Below are 18,192 nucleotides of genomic sequence, written 5' to 3'. Positions count from 1 at the left end.
TGTCAAAAGATAATCTTTAGCTGACTTGTGCATAAAATTAATCCCATTTTTGGATTACCTCTCTGTGGCCCCACCAAAGGTGTTTATGGAGACGTGCAGCGCGTGAAGATTTTGTACAACAAGAAAGACAGTGCCCTCATCCAGATGGCTGACGGAAACCAGTCCCAGCTCGGTGAGATGCCTTGGCTCCCTCCGCCGCCTGCAGTCCGATTCCAAATAGCTAACTCGAGTCTGCGAGTAAAAGCAAACTCCGTGTGTGAGTGAGAAACAGTGACTGTCACGCTGGTTCCCCGTTTCAGTGTGAACAGTGGCACGTGGTGGACACACGTGTGCTTCCTGCTGTCCTCTCACTGGGGCTCACGCTCGGGCTCGTGGGAACGGGCTTTGGGCTGCCCTGCAGGGACAGCTGTCCCTGAGCCCCTCAGCATTGTGTTGTGAGCGCTGTGGCGGGCCGCCTCCTGCCCGCACCCTGCTGTGCGGGCTCACTGGCCGCGGGGTCCTGGGCCTGCAGTGCTGCCGAGCTGCGAGGTGTTGTCAGGGGGACGTGGGGCAGAAGATGCCAGGCCCTTTCAAAATGGAAAACCTGCGCCAGAGACACCATCAATCCCTTTTGGAATCTTAAAGTAGACTCAAGGCATACTTAACATTTTTACTTAGATAATTTGGTGACTTTAATCTCCCCTTGGACTCTTACACAAAGTCAAACCCCGTAGAGTCTCGAACATAACTGTGTACTTACAGTGTGACTGTAACTAACAGTTGTTCTGTGCGTGGAATCCATTAGTGAGATTCAGGGTTGGTGGTGCCTCTGACTGAGTGCGTGCACATTGTTAGTTTTGACAGTTGCCGTCTTTGATGGAAGGACTAGTATAGTTGTGCTTTGCGTCTGATGAGACAGGCGAACAGCATGGTGTACTGGACCACTTGGCCTTTGCGGACAGACAGAAGGGCATGAGGATGGCAGTGTTTGTCGGCGTTGCGGTGGCTCAGACAGTGTGCAGTGGAAGTGCGGGCGTTTGGCTGGTCCTACGTTCTAAAGGGCGGTGCTCTGTCCCTTTAATGAGAAACAGGGAAGAGTCCTGGTCAGTCTGGGTGCCTTCCCTGCCTGTGCCCTGGGGAGGGTCCCGGTTAGGGTCGGGGCAGTCCTTGTGTCCCCGTTCACGGTGCGGCCTCCTAAGGACGCGTTTTGTTCCTTGTTGCTGTGGCAGCTGTGGGTGCCATGACTGCGTGAAAATAGGTGTGCACAGTCATTGTGGTTGAGAAGTACAGGCGGTAGAATTAAATTCTTCTGAATAGTTTTTGGTTTTGTCTTGTGCAAAGACTATTTCAAATGAGCGATAGTTGAATTTCGTTATGTTGGTCTGCTCGGGCTGCCATAGCCAAACACTAGGCTGAGCAGCTTGCTGGGCAGATGCTCCTCTCTCATGGAACACCCAGACGCCAGAGCAAGGTGCCGGCGGTTCTGTCTCCAGCCAGGGCCCTGCGCACACTCTGGCCTCCGCCTGTGGTCCGCACTGGCCCTTCCTCGGAGCGCCCCGCGTCCCTTCTTGCAGGACTCAGCCTTACTGGGCAATGACCTCGCAAGGCCCTACCGCCAGTGGTCCCCGGGGGGCAGAGCGCCAGTGGCTCTGTGCACGGCAGCGCTGTTGCTTGTGAACAGCCCTGGTGCCCGCATGGCCTTCTCACTAAAGCCGACTCAACAGCGGCGTGGTTCCTAGTTCCTGGGCTCCTCGGTGGCAGGTGATTCATGGCTTCTCACTGTTTTGCTGTCAAAGAAGGTGTTTAGTAGGAACTTCCAATAAAGCTAAATGATAATGAAAGTACTACACAGATAAGATACTGTATCTTAAGGTAAAAGTAGTATGTGTCCTTTCACTGTCAGAATGGAGTGATTTTTGTAGGGTTAGTGACATGTTCTAAGTGCACGTGAACTGCAGTGTCAGAACCTAGTGAGAAATTGAGGCCTGCGGTGATTTTTTTGGTGTTCGCTTTGGTTGAAAAATCTAAGAAAAAACCAGTCCACATCTGTAGCACTGCAGTAAAACAGTCGGGAAGAATGAGCTCTCACAGGTCAGGGAAGTGGTAAGGGAAGCTCCTTTTGATTCTCTTGTGGGTGGCCCCTTACACTGCCACAGCATTTCCCTTTTCAGACCCAGCTTATATGTAGCGGGTCTGCTCTGTCCCGGTGCCATGGTTTACTAAGCTGGGGGTACCGCCCAGGTTGGACTGCTGTGCCCTGCGGTCCTCTCCAGGTAGGCACAGTCTGAGAGCAGCGATGCTGTCCTCAGCCACCTGTTCCTTCTCGTCGCCTTTACCTCTGCTGTTGACCCTGTGACATGCGGAGTGGCCGGATCAGACCTTCAGCCAGGCCGAGGTGCGTGACTAAGGAAATGAATGGCCTTCTCCCTGGGGACTAGTGCACAAAACGCACAGTGCGTGGCTTTTCTGCAGCCTCAGACCAAGCCATCAGTTTCCCGTCCTCGTTCCACACGAGGGATGTGGCCGCGTTAGGCGCCGTGCTTCAGCCAGGAGGGCTGTGGTTCCTGAGTTCGTGGACCTCTCAGGCTGCTTTTCAGAAGAACGGGAACTTCCTGCCTGGTGACGGCGGTCCTGAGGCCACACCTCTCCCAGGGTGGCTGGTGAGGAACCTGTGCAGAGCTAGTGTCGGGGTAGCAAGTGCCATGGCACTGACTGCAAGGTCCTGTTGGACACCAGCGGTGTCCGTGTGCTGGGGTGAGATGGGGACATGTCAGCGATGGCGGAGTACGTTCAGACTTGATCCCTGTGGGTGTCGAGCCTACCATGTAATGACATGGTCCGATTTGCAGTAATCAGAACTGCTGTGTATAGAATGGGTTGGAGAAAAGTTGAGAATAATCCAACAAGAAGGCGAATCAGAAACTGATCGAGTGATCCAGACCAGTGCTAGTGGCAGTGGAGAGTGGGAAACAGAGGAAAGAGCATCGAGAGATTGGGCTGTGGAGCAGGAGGGAGACCCGGGCTGCGGCGTGCGTGGCGGTGGTCAGCGCTGTGAAGGGGACACAGGGCCGCCGTCTGGACTTCCGTTCTGTGCAGTCGCAGTGTCTGTCAGCACTGGCTGGTAGACACTCATGACTTTGTAAATTACAGAATTCAGATCTTAACTACTTTTGCTTTGAACTTTGTTAAAACTCTTTTAGTACGCACTGTTTCTTTTTTTACAGCCATGAACCATCTCAATGGACAGAAAATGTATGGAAAAATTATTCGTGTTACTCTGTCCAAACACCAGACGGTGCAGCTACCTCGGGAGGGACTGGATGACCAAGGTCTCACAAAAGATTTTGGGAATTCCCCATTGCATCGTTTCAAGAAACCTGGATCCAAAAACTTTCAGAACATTTTTCCTCCTTCTGCAACCCTGCACCTCTCCAATATCCCGTAAGTATCGGAGCCCGGCTTTATTGAGGACGCGGTTTGAGAAGGAAAGCACCACTGTGGCTAACGACCGTCCCTGTGCTGTGCTCCCGTTTCCCCAGCCCTTCGGTCGCGGAGGAGGACCTGCGGACCCTGTTTGCGAACACGGGGGGCACCGTGAAGGCGTTCAAGTTCTTTCAGTAAGCACGCTCTCTTGTCCTCCAAAGTTCTCCTGAAGTCGTCCCCGCCCTTTGTGTTGGTAGATGTTTTCCTTTCGGGAGCGCGCACCTTTGAGAGTGCGGTCCGGGCCTTGCCCACTGCCAGCACTCTCTGACCTTGTGGTTTTGTTTCAGAAGAGATCACAAGATGGCCCTCCTGCAGATGGCCACCGTGGAGGAGGCCATCCAGGCCCTGATCGACCTGCACAACTACAACCTGGGCGAGAACCACCACCTGCGCGTGTCCTTCTCCAAGTCCACCATCTAGGGCGCGCGGCGGTCGGTGTCGTCACCTGCGGACTGTTCGGAAGAGTGGGGACCAGAGTTGGGTTTTGTTCTCGTTTCCTTTTTTCCTCATGCTGTTACCATTCCTTGGTTCTAGAGCAACGTGGCGTGTGTGGGGGCGGAGGCGTTGTTACCTGCGTGTTCCAGCTGTTGGAGGGGGAGGCCATTCGTATTGTCCGTTGGAGTTTCAGTTTCACTTTCCTTTTTCAACTTAGTTGACGTACGTGCCTTAAAAGGAAAACTAGTGTTGCTGTTGTGCATTTACTAGAGCAAAGGAATCGGCTGTCCAGGCACACTGTTCTGTGGGGTTTCAACTCGTTTAGGCAGGGGTGTGTAAAAAGGTTAAGTTTTTGTTTTCTCCTGCTTGGAACTTACTTTCAGTTATTGGCTTGTCACATTTCTTTCTATTTAACCCAATATGATATAGGATAGTGGAGAATAAAGCAGCATTTTTTAGTTTTACTGCCTTAGGCTTTATTGCTTTACAAAAACACTGGCCCTTTGTATCTCACAGTTCTGGTCTAGATTCCGTTACGAATGTAGGCATTAGCTCAAGTTAACGAGATGCGAGTATTGATTTCCGTAAGTTTGAGCCCTGCGTGGAAAGCCTTGTGGAACCTTAACCTTCTGTACACGCTCTTGTGGGACGCGTCATGTACCTGTCAGCACCGAGTAATGTCTTGTCTGTGGCTGAATATTTTTCGTAGATGTTTTTGAAGTTGACATGACTTACGTGCATTTAAATATATATTGCCATCCTTAGTTTGTAATGGAGATTTGGAACATGGTTGTGGATTTCTGAGCATGTGAAGACGGGTCTAGCTAGTTCAGGAACTGGTGCATGTGTTTTTCAAAGCTGAAGAAAGTGTCCTGCAAAAATCTGCAGGGAGATTAATTTTGTGGCGGTTTTCTAAAACTGACACCCAGGTGGGACCAAAGTTTATGTGCCTTTAGTCTTAATTTACCTTGCATTGTAATATTCAGTTTTAATAAATCTTCAGAATATTTTGTATTTAGGAATAGATCTGACTTTAATAAAAACATGGCTCAGAATCTACAGGTCAAATTAATTTGAACAGTTCTTGTCGATCTGAATTGTTGATTCTGTTTAAATGACCAACACTTTTTTGAAATTGATGTACTTAGTTTCAAGATTCATAGATTCTGTTATCTATGTAGACAGAACGGTCATGTATATTTTCTATTAGTTGAGTTTTTACATCTTTAGAAATGTAAAATTCAGCATAGTTTGAAAGCGGCACAATTAAAAATTAATTTTCTAACAAAGTCGGGAGGTTTGACGGCGGTTTACTTTCCTGTGCACCTGCTCTCCTCTGTGGCATGCTCAATAAACACTGCTCAGCTCTGCGCCCGCGCTCGGCCTCTGCTGCGTCCTCTCTCCTCCTCTGTCTCCGCCCCACTGTGCTTCTGACTGCGCCCCTGCCTCTGCCGGGCGGCAGGAGGGGCGGTACCCCACGTCGTGGCTCTGTTCCATCAATAAACCGAGATGCTGTGAAAACATGCCAGCGGGCCTTTTTTTTTTTTAAAATTTAGAAGAGGGTGACCGCTTCCCAGGAGGACACAGAATGAACACTTCCCATCCTGTGCTGCCGCCACTGACAGAGACTCTGACTCTGGCTGTTGGACTCCCCTGTTGTCGCTGGTCCAGCGTGGGCGGAGGTAGCCGGGCGGTTCCTTCCCCCAACCCTGCTCTTGGCCCCCTCAGTTCTGTCTGCTGACGGTCCCCTTGCCTAGCGGCCCCAGAGATTGAGAGGGAAGATTCTGGGGGCTGTGCTGCCGCGTGCCTGGGGGGGGGGGGGACGACACGTGTGGGCGTTTGGGACCTAGCAGGGATGTGTGAGTTTATGACTTCTCTGTTTAAAGGAGTCTTGCTAAGGTACTATTTGTAGTACTCAACGCGTTTTAGATCACACTTTTCAAATAGGTACATTGGTGTCAGATGGCTTCATAGTGACACGTTCCTTAGGTTGGTTCTGTCATAACTCACAAGGCAAGTGCAGGGTTAGGCAGACAGGACTCGGGGTGTGGCTTTGGGGGGGCACGGGTCAGGGAGGGTGGGTGGAGAGGTCCCCTCCCTCCCTCCCTTCCTCTGTGGACCCGGCCGCGGAGGAGCCGGTGCAGAACTGAGTGAGGGGGGCGGGGGCGGGGCTTTCTCCCTCCGCTCCGCCCAGGGTCGCTCTGCGGGGAACCTCGCTGTAGGAATCCGTAGGAAGTCTTCATTTTCTTTTCCTGACCATTCCTTACTCTGTGTTCAGTCCCTCTTAAGTTAATGTGGGGTTTTCTTTTATTGAAAGTTTCACGCATAATTGAATTAATGTTGAATATCAACATGCCCACAGTAAGGACTAAATAAAGTTCAAATACGCAGGAAAACGCCCCGCACAGTGGACCCCTGGGCGCTCAGCGCCTCCGCCCCGCGCACACCTCATCCTGTTCCAGACGAGGGTGTTGGGACACGGCACGGGCCCTGCTCTGATCCAGTCTCATGACATTCACTTTAAGGAGGTTTTAATTATTTCTACTGAACACGATGGGTCGTTTGTGTCTCGAGTTTCTTCTGAGACGATGCAGAAAGCGAGCAGCCGGTAGCGCTTTAAAGGTGAGCGGGAGAGAGCCCCGCCTGCACACCACTTCCTCCGGGGGGGGGGGGGGGGGGACTCGGCCTCTGTGTTTGCGCCCCCTTTTGTGGCGTTAGTGTTGTTTGGATTCTGAGTCTGGGGGGATTTAAACTCAGAAGATCCCGAACGTGCAGGGAACAGGAGACTCCAGTAAACCCCAAACGCAGCGTCGGTGCCCAACTCACCGCCTTTGCCGTTTCCTCCGCCTGCTTTGCTCCTTCCGCGTCACCGTCACCGCCCCCACCACTCCTTGGGGCGTTGGCAGCTCAGGGCTGCAGAAGCGCAGGTCGGAGCGCCGCCCAGGAGCTGACAGAAGCTCCGCCCCTGCTGGGGCCACTTATGATGCCCGCGACTGGCAGGCGACCCCCAAGTGCACAGGGAAGTTGGGAAGCCCACTGCTGTGACGTTCTCCAGCTCTGTGAGAATCAGCTGAAAGGTTATAGTTTGTGATTTATCCCCTTGGCTTTTCGTTTAAACAAATAGTTCAATTTCCTTGCCTTGGTTTATAAAAACCACCACAAGAGAAACCCGGAGATTAGATTTCAGTTTTAAAGACAGTCCGTGTGGAACATCAGGGCTGTGCTTTCAAATGAAATGCCAGGCCCTGAAAGTGCAGATTTCTCCCAGCTAGAAACATAAATCTTAGTTTCCACAAAGTTGTTTACTTCTCTCACTAATTCCTACTTTTAATCACTTGAAAATTCATTCTTTCCTCTAACAAACAGTATGACTCACTGCGAACCAGCCTAGGTACTGAAAAGCTGCAGAGAAGAAAGTCTTTTGTGCTGGGGTGTCCCGTTTGGTGAGAGGTCAGGAAATGAACAGTTACCTCGTTTGCTGGGTTTCACGGAAATTCCCAGAAGCCACTGAAGGATTTTCTGCCTCCATTGTTGGGAGGAAGCTCTGGGAGCCGGTGAGCCTGAAGCATCAGCTGGGCTGGGGGGGCGGGGCTGGTGTTGAAGGGGAGTTTAGACAGGATAGTGGTGGTGTGTTTTTATAAAGAGGCGAATCAAGGTGGTGGCACCTGGAGTACTTGGGAAGTTTAGCACAGCTGTGTCCTTGACAGACCAGGAAAGGGGGAGACGCTGGCTGCCAGGCCAAACCAGGGGCCCCGACGCCAGACGCAGTGGCTTTCAGATACAACTCCTGGTGAGTTGGATTCAGGTGAGGGACCGGGAAATTTCACTGAAGTAACCCTTTTAAATACAAAGGTTTTTGCCTAATTCTAAACAAAATATACCCATTTTAGTTTATCTAAAAACCTCAAACCGATGTTAAATCCTTTTAAAGAACACAAAGTGAAGACTTCCAAAAAGTATCTGTGGCCACATGCCGACCCCGGGACCACCCTCGTCCAGCTGGGTGGCGGCGCAGGTTGGACCGAGGCCGGCACTGACACTTGGCGCGGTTTGTGCTGTCCTTTCCTGCAGTGATGAAAATGTCCCACGGGAACCCCTGCCTGTCACCGAAGGACACGAGACCTGACTGCCAGGGCCCTGTCACAGCTGAGATCGGTTTCCCCCCGCACCCCGCAGGCACACGGGTTCGCTTTCCACCCCCGGGGCTGTGGCGGCTGCCCTTGGGCTGGCGGAGTCTGAGTCCTACGATTAACCAACCGAAATTTTAAATCCGAACTGTCGGTAATATTGTTGGGTCAAAAGAACTGACAGGAATGAGCAAAGACCCGTTCATAAAAGTAACAGCTTTTTAAAATTTGAAGTCTCATAGTACATTTAAATGTTTCTCGCTAATAAGAAAAAGTCTGTTAATCATAATTTAGCTTTCAGTTAATTCCAGAATTAGCCTTGCAATATATTCGTGAGTACAACCACACACAGAACTGGCTTCATGGCTGAAAATTCAACATTCTCTCACCCCAGTGCTTCTAAACTGTCTACCTCGGCTTATCATTTTATTTTGTATACAAGTCAGGTAATTGAGTTTAATGGGAATTAGTTGAAATTAAAGTAGACAAACAAGATGCCCATGGGAATACTGAGCTTTATCTTAGATGAATAGAGTTTGTAAAACTACTTGTGTTAGCATTAGCATCTCTGACGACTGACTTGACCTGGAACTCTCGGGCTTCCTGAGCGCTGTGGTCTTTCTCCCTCAACTATATTCTCCGTCCGTCTCTCTCTCTTTCTCTTCTGTTTTTATTAATTGTTCTTAACCAGGATGATGTGTGTAGTTGATGCCCAGGTCAAATTCCAATTTGGAAACTCCCAAACTCTTAACATTTTAAATACATACCTCAAAATTTTTTTCTTTTAATTCACATTAGAGGGAGAGATAGAAATGTGGATTTGTTGTTCTAATGTATTTATTGTTTGCTGCTTCTGTGCGCCCTGACCGGGATCAAACCCACAACCTTGGCATATCGGGATGACGCTCTAACCGACTGAAATGAATTGTTACAGAGCAGATGTGACTTAGTTGTCATTAGTTTAATAGTGTCCGACCTAAGGAGAGTGAAGAACGCTCATCTTACTCGATATAGAACATATTTCCTGCATTCGTTTCGGACCATCTCGATGGAGCTAACACACCTAGCAAATGCAGAATACTTGGCAAGGTTAATTCCAAGTGCGGTCCTTTGGCATCTCACTGTTTCCACCGAATCCCCAGTCTGAGCACGATGCACATGGGCCAGAACACGCGAGTCTTGTCGTCTCGAGACCGGTCAGGCTGCGCTCTGCTGCTGCGGGGGCGAGCTCAGCTCGGCTGAGGCAGCGGTAGCACCGCCCAGGGCTTCGAACCTGACCCGGGGCAGCAGCGGTGGCGCAGGCCACCCGAGCAGGCGCAATGCCAGCAGGGCAGGGGGGGGCGGGGCGGGACCTTCCCCTCTGTCTCCACTCAGCCTTCACCCCTCTGTCCTCCTTCCAGGGGCAAAAATACTTCCCTAAGAGCCTAAACATACAGTTTCGTTTGCAGTGACAAAGACAACGGCCACACTCCATGTGCGCAGGCAGCACCAAAGGCCACAGCTGTGGCCACGCTGTAGCCCTCAGACAAGAAGAGAAGCTCGTCTGGGCCCTGGTCGCTCAGCTGTTTAACCCTTCCTACCCCAATGCCCTTTACATGACACTCATTTGGTCCTTTGGGTACACGTCTTGTACACGTTTACCATGCAGCCCACATGCGTTGGGCCTTGGCCAGAACGTGCAGCTACCCTGCCCCTCTTCGTGGCCAAGTGAGCACTGGGCACTTTCGCAGATGGCGGCGGGGGCTGGTAAAGCCTCAGGAAACCACAGGCCCGCTGAGCGCACCACAAACAGCTCTGATGCCCCCAAGGCCTGGGCGCACAGGAGCGGGCCTGCCCCGAGCCAAGGCTAGACTTGTTCTAGTAGTGCTCCCCCCAACACGCCGACCTCGGCCACCACCCCGAGAGGCAGATACTTTCCTGCTGAGGAAGAGACGGCGCAGCAGATGTCACCCCCAAAGGCCCCTGCAAGGCCAGGGGGGACTCACCCCCATATGTGGGTCTTCCCCCTATGCCGCCCTTCCTTCTTTGCAGACGCCTCCTCTGTCCAGTTCAGCACAGAGCACTTTGGAAAGTAATTACCGGGGAGGTGTAGGATACAGGTGGAAAAGCAACAATAAATAACACCAGAATCAAAACGTAAACATCCTGGGGAGCTGACGGTATAAACAAGCCCAGGCAGTTTCACTCAGGGGTGTTGCAAAGACACAAAGTTGTTTGGGTTGGGTGGTGGAGGGGGCGGTTTATAGAAAGGAACATTGATGGTTATTCTGCTCTGAAGTGCGCATGTTTGCTGATCGGAAAGGCTACGACATACAAACAGGCCTGCGTACCGTGTGGTTTTCACCGGATGCGGGAAAAGCAGCGCAGACCAGCTGTGCTTACCCTTTGATGCCGTAAACAATGCCACAGGGAAGCCACGGCCGGCCAGTGCAGACGGGCTGGATCTGCGTTCGCGGATACTCCCTAAAACTTGACTTCGTTGGCGGTGGCGTTTTTTTCTTTGCATTTCCTACTGTCCGGCAGAGTGGGTTCCTGCCCCGGTTTCCCCCAACCCCCTCCCTGCTCTGCAGCCTCAGGGTTGAGTCAGCAGTGTTCTGAGCAGTGCCCGCCGGGCGGCACGGAGGCAGCCCCGCGAAGCGCCCGGCCGAGCCCCGTGAGCCCCTGCGTGTGCATAAGTCCCAGCTCCATGGACCTTGCCTGCGAAGGGCTGCTGGAAGGCTCATGGACGTAGTAGAATCTTCTCCTGGTGGGTGGTTGCTTCAGAACCTCTTCTCTGTGGTTCGGTTTGTCATTTTGTGCCGGCTCGATCTGTGCCTGTGACCGCTCAGTCTGTACCGAGTGTTCTCATCACGGGCGTCCCCACCCTTTTCAGTCCGGTCAGAGGGCCAGCAACCAGCTGTTCACGAACTACTCACAGGGCTTATTGGCATCGTTAATGATCAGATTAAGAAAATACTTGAAACTGCCCCGGCTGGTGTGGCTCAGTGGATGGAGTGCAGGCCTGCAAACCAAAGGGTTGCTGGTTCGATTCCCAGTCAGAGCACATGCCTGGGTTGCCGTCTAGGTCAGGTCCCTGGAAGGGGGCGCGCAAGAGGCAACCACACGTTGATGTTCCACTCCCACCCTTCCCCTCTGCCTAAAATAAATAAAATCATATATATACATACACACACACAGAGACACACACACACATGCATCAGTCCTCCTCAGCACTAAGTTTTTTCCAGGGTGTTATATTTTAAAATGTTTTTTAAAAAGCACCAAAACAACTTTAGTTACAGACTTTCAGGTTTTCATATAATCATGACCTTGAGGCATTTTGAACTTGAGCTTTGTTTGAAATTCAAAAATATGACTATAATTTCAAGAAGAACTGTCTTACAGTTGTCACCGCTGTAATGAAGCTGCTGGAAATTTCATTTATTCTCAAGTTAAATCTCAGGAAACCCATTTTATCACAGGAAATCAGTCCCTGCTAAAATACTGCTATGACTCGGGTTCAAGTTTATAACTCTTGAGACATGCCTACCAGTCAATCACAGGAGTTTTACCGCCTGTTACATTTATTTTTTAATAGAAATTTCAATTTGGCATTCTCTGGGGCTGATACTCTGTGTATTACTACTTCTATCACATGTGTATCTTCGTTTATTTAACTGTTGCTAACCTGGGAAGTTAGCAAATTCTACATGTCACAGATTGTGGTACAAACATGTTAACTCAAAAAGCTGCGACCATGGCTGACATTCAGCCACCTGTGTAACAGGTGGGGCATGGTCCTGTGTGCTGTGCAGGTGTGTTATAGTCATGGAAATGGAGACAAATCGTTCACTAAAATAAGAAACAAATGCCCGCCTCTTAAAAACTGTTGACTGGTAGCTCAAAATCTTATGTACTGTTTTGTTTCAAAATACATCTTGAGGACAAAAACGTCATTTTGAGAAATCGCTCAAACTGTAACAGCCTATTTTAAAAAGAAAGCCAACAGTTTGTATGCTGGTGACTGACTTTGAGAGTCTGTAGGTCTTAACTGGAAGAAATGGACATGTTTCAACACTCAGGGCATGCACCAAAATACTATAAGTAAAATAGGGCTTCTCTTCGTGTATTATTGATCCGAATGTTGTTTTTGCTCCTAGAGGCGTGTCTACTTTTTGTGTGTGTGTTCAGTTCGAAACCTTTCCTTATTAACTTAGGAAGTACAGGTGAGTTCCAGCCACTTACGTTGACCGTTGGATTCGGCCTGAAGCCACGATGCCTGAAAGACGGCTTGTTTGAAATGACACTGAGTGTTTAAAAGGAACGTGTCCCCACAGTCGAAGAGGAAGGACGGACAAACTGCAGAGCTCCTCCCTCGAGTGAATTTCAGGGCAGGTTCACACCTGGACACTTGTGTTAAACTCAGCTTTGCTTTTCCTTTCAATTGATTAGACAGGAGAGAGTTAAAAAATGATTAACTGCGGGCTGGCGTGGCTCAGTGGGCTGGGCATCATCCCACAAACCAGGGGGTCACCAGTTCGATTCCTGGTCAGGTCCCTAATACATGCCTCTCACACACTGAATGTTTCTCTCCCTCTTCTCCCCTCTCTCTAAAAATAAATAAATAAACTTTTAAAAAATGATTATTGAACTTAAAAGGAATCACTTCCTCAATGAAAATATTTAGACACTTATTTTGTATATACAGAAGCCTATTTATACAAATGAAGACTTTGTAGCTTCTGACTTACTATATTTAGTTCAGCTGTGTTTTTCACTCTGAAAAAATGCGCATCCTATCACGAAAAACTCTTAGGATTAAACACTGAAGCTCAATATGTAAGGAAACACTAAAAAGTCTTGGAGGGTTGGCGCTGACTGAAACCTGGCTTTGAGTAAATTATTTAACCATTTAAGACTTTTTTTTTTCTCATGAGTAGAATTGCTCTAATGGACACAACTGCAGAGAAACTAAAATACCATCCTTCCTGGGAAAACAGGAAACGTGCACAGTTTTTAACACTGACGACCTGTAACGCTTTCAGTGGTAAGTTAACGAAACTGATCTCGAGGCAGAGGGGGCCGCAAAGGGTCAGGAGGTGGCGGGAAGGCCTGCTGAGCGCCAGGCCCGCTGTCCGAGGTCGGCCTGGAGGGTCTCCCCACCATGACCTTCAGGGTCTAGTAAGTGGAGATCGTCACGGCAGGGAATCGAAGTCCGACACGGGGGCAACAAGGTGTGGAGCACCGGCCACAGCAGGGTCGACGGGTGCCCACCCCGTGAGCACAGCCCAGTGGTCACATCTCTGCGCTCACACCTCGTGTTTAGGATCCAGAACTGCACGGCCAGGGTGCGGCGTCGCCTCCAGGGACCTGCACTGCACATGTGCACCCTCTGGGGGTCAGACACATGGGGGACCGGGGCCTGGGAACTGGTCCAAAAGCTTCGCAGAGGATTGGAACGGAGCCTGAGACACAGGTGGGCACAGACAGGTGGACGTGTCTGCGGAGTGACGCCCGGGGAGGCGTGTGCCGGCGGGAAAACCCCACGGCGATGCCACGAGCAGAGAGGGCGGGTGTCGGTTTAGGAGGCGGAGCAGGGAGGGGTGAAGCACCCGGCCTGGGGCCGGTGCCCTGAGCAGCGGCCAGCTTGTCCCCGTGGCCCTCACACAGTCCCCACGCTCTTCTGGCTTTCCCAGGGCGCCCGACCCCAACCCCCAGCAACTCGCTGAAAGATGAGACAAGACTTCAGGGACAGGGAGCTGGGGGCGCTGGGGTGGCCGACAGAGAAGACACACGGCGGGTTTCTGCCAGGGCCACACCAGTGGGGGGGCAGTGCCGTGGGCTCCGTCAGGGCATGAACCTGAGCCCACCATGACCGTCAGTCCTGTCTACAACTGACCTTGAAAAGAAGGTCCTTGCAACATAGACTGAATTTGCAAATAGCCAAAGGTTTCGGGGAGGGGACAGACAAGGATGTGGCCATCCCAGCAGGACACAGTAATTCAGGGCCGGGGCTGAACAAACGGGGGACCTGCAAGACTGCGCACCAGAGGGGAACTAACGCTCCGCACAGGTTCAGGTCACCGGGCGCTGACTCAGAAAGCTCTTGGGCGGGGGATTTGGGGAGGACGGCGCGTAACAAATTGAGCAGGCGTTTACCGTGCGATGCCGGCAAGGAGCGCAGGGCTATTGTGAGACATGACAACAATACAAAGCCATCTTTGAAAATACAAGGGGACGGTGTTGCTTGGCACCATGTGGATGAAACTCCACCTTGAACTCCCCGGGACCCTGACTTTGAACAGAAACGGCCAGGAGATGGAAGGTTTAGCAGACAGTCGTTTAAATGCCACTCAAAACGACGCACAGTCTCTCACAGAAGCTCAATTGTCTCTTTGCAAACACGTTTATAAACAAGGTTTCTCATGATAAGGTGCCTCTGATACTACACTTCCTTGTATTCCTTCAAGAATAGGAAAGTGCTTAGAAAAAAGAACCGAGGAAAATGAGGGCTTTTCATAGGCTCGGCAGTATTTGTTGGGTATAAATACCTGCCTGCAGAACTGTCACCTGAGGGCAAATTATGTTAAACCAGCGTTACTGAGCTAGTGTTAGACCGATAAAGGTTTGGAAGCAGAGGTCGTCTCCCGAGTCGGTCAGAGGAGCTTCGGTAGCTCTCCCTGGTCATTTCGATGCCAGTGGGCAGGGGCTGGGGACGGATGGGGGGAAACTGGAGCCGGGGTGGGGGGCTGGTCAGAGGAAGCCTGGCTGCTGGACGCTGGGCGGCGCAGGAGGTTTGTGCAAAGGAAACGTGCAGCGGCCAAGACTCTGCCACCAGACGCGTGGGTTTCAGTCTGGGCTAGTACATACGTGCAGAGTCATTAATCTCCGAAACTAAGATGTTTCATCGATTAAATTACAAGACCCATGCTGCATGATTATGAAGACAATTCGAAATAGGAGACGTGTGAAAGAAACACTAAGGTGTCAAAGCCTGCAGCAGGCAGGTCACGGGGAGTGTCCACAAGTGTAGTGACTGACTAGCTATTGAGGCCACAGAAGAAGAACAAAAGACAACGTTCTATCCCGCAGTCGATTTGGTACTAGTTTTAGAAGCGGCACAGGTGGGAGAGCTTATTAGCATGGCAAATGCTGGCATGGAGTGTCCCCCACGCTGGGCTCGAAGAGATGATGGAGCCTGGCCTCTGATGTTGCCAGAACTGGCCCACTGGGGTATTTTAGGCTCTACCGAAGACGGACAGGCTGCAGGCACCGAAATAGCGCCGCCGTATCCAATTCCGAACCAGTTTTCAACACTCTGAGAAACAGCGGCATGATAGCATTTCTGCAGAACAGGCTTTGAAAGTCGTGACGGGGCCTCGGTCAGACGGAAAAAGAACTCAGGGCTGGCACCTCTCGGCTCGCTGGGCCATGTCTACTGTGTTTTAAACATAAGTATCTAAAGTTATAGGGACAATGCTCAGTTTTGAATTATTATTTTGTTTTACACACATCCTGGTCATGTTTTAGGCAAATCAGGAGTGTCTGTCGTGGGGAAACTTCCATAACAGGGCAGGGGATGCAGATAAATGAACAAGCAAAACGATGAGCTAACCATCCAAGCGGAGGATGTAGCAGGCACATCTCCCTCGTGTCTGGGGCACCTGGCACTGAGCTTGACCTTGTCCTGCCCTTGTCGGCCGTCAGTGTGTGGCCCACCACCCCAGGAACAAACTGACTGGTCAAAACAGTCACTGTTCTGTTCGTCTTTGTTCAAAAGACATTTTCTTCCTGTCATTCAAACAATAACCCCTTCCTTCTTAGGGGAGGCGAAGGGGGTCAAGGACGTGGTGACGGAAGAGTCTGGGCTTGGGGCGGCGAGCACCCAGGGGACCCGTCTCAGAAATGTGCACCTGAAACAGATATGATGTATGTCGTTGACCCACATCACCCTGATAAATTGGATTAAAATCACTTCTTCAACTTAAAATGATGCCTTTGAGCCTGTACCATAACCGGCATCGTGATGGTTGCAGTGTGTTTAACTTGGCAATGACTTGCTAACGGAGGGCGGGAAGATGAACATCACTGGTTATAATCATCTTCGCCACCTCCCAAGTCTGTCTTCACACTTTAATATTCTGGAGCAGCGCTCAGCAAGCGTTTTCTGCAAAGGAGCAAAGAGCAAATATTTGAGGTTTTGGGGGCCGTGAGGCAAGATCTACGATATTATGCAGGTACCCATGTAAAAGAAAACCAATGTCCACAAATCTTTTAAATGATAACTAAATATTAACTGATACAATGGAACAATAACAATACAATTTTTGCACTACAGAACTATTAATGAGAAGAACGGAATTCTTCTGGGGGGTTACAGTGGTGCTTAAGTGGGGTTCAGAGTTGTCCCAGTAAAGTGGGGCCCCTTGCTGCTCTGAACTGTGACCTCTTCCCCAGGGGACGTTGGGAAGGCGTTGCCAGCCCCTCCCTTTGCCCCTCAGGAGTTTCCCCCACAACTGGACCCTTTCCCCCCGGGGCAGGGGCAGAGCTCAGCTGAGTGCGAGTTCCAGCTGCCGCCAGCACCCACTGACTTCAGTCGCCAGTCTACAGGGTGGGGGGCAGCACCCGCCCCCCGGGGTCGCTGTGAGGGACAGAGGAACACACGCCATCATTCAGAACCGCGATCGGCACCTGGTGAAGCCTTTGCCAGAAAGACGACCCTTCCTTTGATTTTTTAGAAGAGGATTAAAAAACGGACCGTCATCCTCAGCTCCTGGGGTGTGCGAAAACGGACAGGGGTCTGGATCCCGGTTTGTGAAACGCATTTCACCAAATTTCTTTCTTTCCTTAAACAATCATATCTGTGTGTTAGAATCAAACTTACGAGGCAGAATGGGGTGTGAGGTGTTGCCAAAATTATGTCACTCGTTCAAAGAAACCGAGGCCCAGTGGTGAACGGACCGGCCCTCACTCCTTGGTGGCAGGAGAAGAACCTGCACCACCTGCGAGCCGCACCCGAAGTCGGCCAGTGCGAACCCACAGTTCAGACACCACCGCGCGGTTCCCATTCCCGGCACAGATGCAGCATGCTGGTCCCCTGCCCCCCCACACCCTTGTGAGGCCCCAGCTGTCCCTCCTTCACAGGACAAGGGTGCAGGGGTTGGAGGGGTTGGCCACACAGCCCCCTGCTCGGGATCTGAACTCCCATGTGTTCGTGAGCAAGGCCGGCCAAGTACCTCCGACTGGGGTCCAGCAACAGAGCTGCATGACCCTGAGCAGGTGCCGGCAGGGGAGTTCCTCCCCCTCCCTATGTCTGCGCCCTCGTCCCTTCCAGTCTTGGCAGAAGAGGGTCTGCATTACTGACGACCCTGTACGATCAGCTCTCGAAAGGCCCTGTCTCCGAGCAGAGTCACGGTCTGCGGCGCCACCCAACGCACTCCGTCCACTGATGCGGGACAGAGGCGCCTCGCTCTGCCCCGGGGCCTGTGCGCCCTCACACTGGGCTCGGGGCAGCAGTGGACGGAGGGACGTGACCTCACCCTCTCCCTTTCGGGGGTGGGAGAAGATGAACGGTCAGACCGAGTCTCCCACGAGCTCCAGGGGGCTTCTCTCTCTCACCCATGAACCAGAAACCCCGACTCGCCTCACGGGCCTGGCGCACAGGTGGACAAACGTTCGCCAAGTACCACAGGGTCCATATGGAAAGTCGCTCCGTCTGCCTGCAGCATATATGTTACGGCTTCAGAATGGTGCCTTTCACAAGTAATATTTCACAGCGATAACACAGTCACCTAATGAAGTCCCCTTGAATGTTAATTACAGAGAGGCATTGCAGTGCACCCCTGTGATTTATTCGGCCTGAAATACCCTTTTTTCGGGATCTATAATTTAGAGAGCACTGTGCCTGCAGCACTCTGTTCAAAGTCACTTTGCCGCCCCCCCCCCAATTCTGCACGGCTAGAAATACATTTAAATTGGGGCGCGGTGTACAGATTCTTACTTCACTGAAGTTCCTGAGCATTTCTGGCTGAAATGTGGGTAAAGACAAATGTTCCTAGAAAAAGCGCACTCTGCCCTTCTCCCTTAGTAAGAATCCCTTGACTTGGGGGCGAGCGTATTCATCTGCATTCGAGAAAAGAGGGGTAGATACCGTGCAGACGAGCAAACCGGCATTCGGAGACGTGGAGGA

At 51.3% G+C, this 18,192-nt stretch overlaps 1 protein-coding gene across 4 annotated transcripts in view; it reads left to right on the top strand.

Moving 5' to 3' along the window:
• Nucleotides 1–5,439, top strand: part of PTBP2 (polypyrimidine tract binding protein 2) — a 44,515-nt gene extending 39,076 nt beyond the window's left edge. For 2 of the 4 annotated variants that reach the window (XM_037152942.2, XM_037152945.2), the window contains exons 11-14: nt 80–172; nt 3,204–3,420; nt 3,519–3,596; nt 3,753–5,439. In XM_037152942.2, coding sequence (XP_037008837.1) covers nt 80–172; nt 3,204–3,420; nt 3,519–3,596; nt 3,753–3,882 — 518 coding nt within the window. In that variant the 3' untranslated portion in view covers nt 3,883–5,439. Of the gene's footprint in view, nt 1–79; nt 173–3,203; nt 3,421–3,518; nt 3,597–3,749 lie in introns of all 4 variants that reach the window. The other 2 variants (XM_037152941.2, XM_037152944.2) reach the window with 1 other exon arrangement.
• Nucleotides 5,440–18,192: the final 12,753 nt, after the last annotated feature.

Source organism: Artibeus jamaicensis, unplaced genomic scaffold (assembly GCF_021234435.1).
Source record: "Artibeus jamaicensis isolate MK-2021 breed Jamaican fruit bat unplaced genomic scaffold, CSHL_Jam_final scaffold_1689, whole genome shotgun sequence".
NCBI lineage: Eukaryota > Metazoa > Chordata > Mammalia > Chiroptera > Phyllostomidae > Artibeus > Artibeus jamaicensis.
Note: the sequence above shows the minus strand (reverse complement) of the source record. Positions and strands in the feature narration are given on the sequence as shown.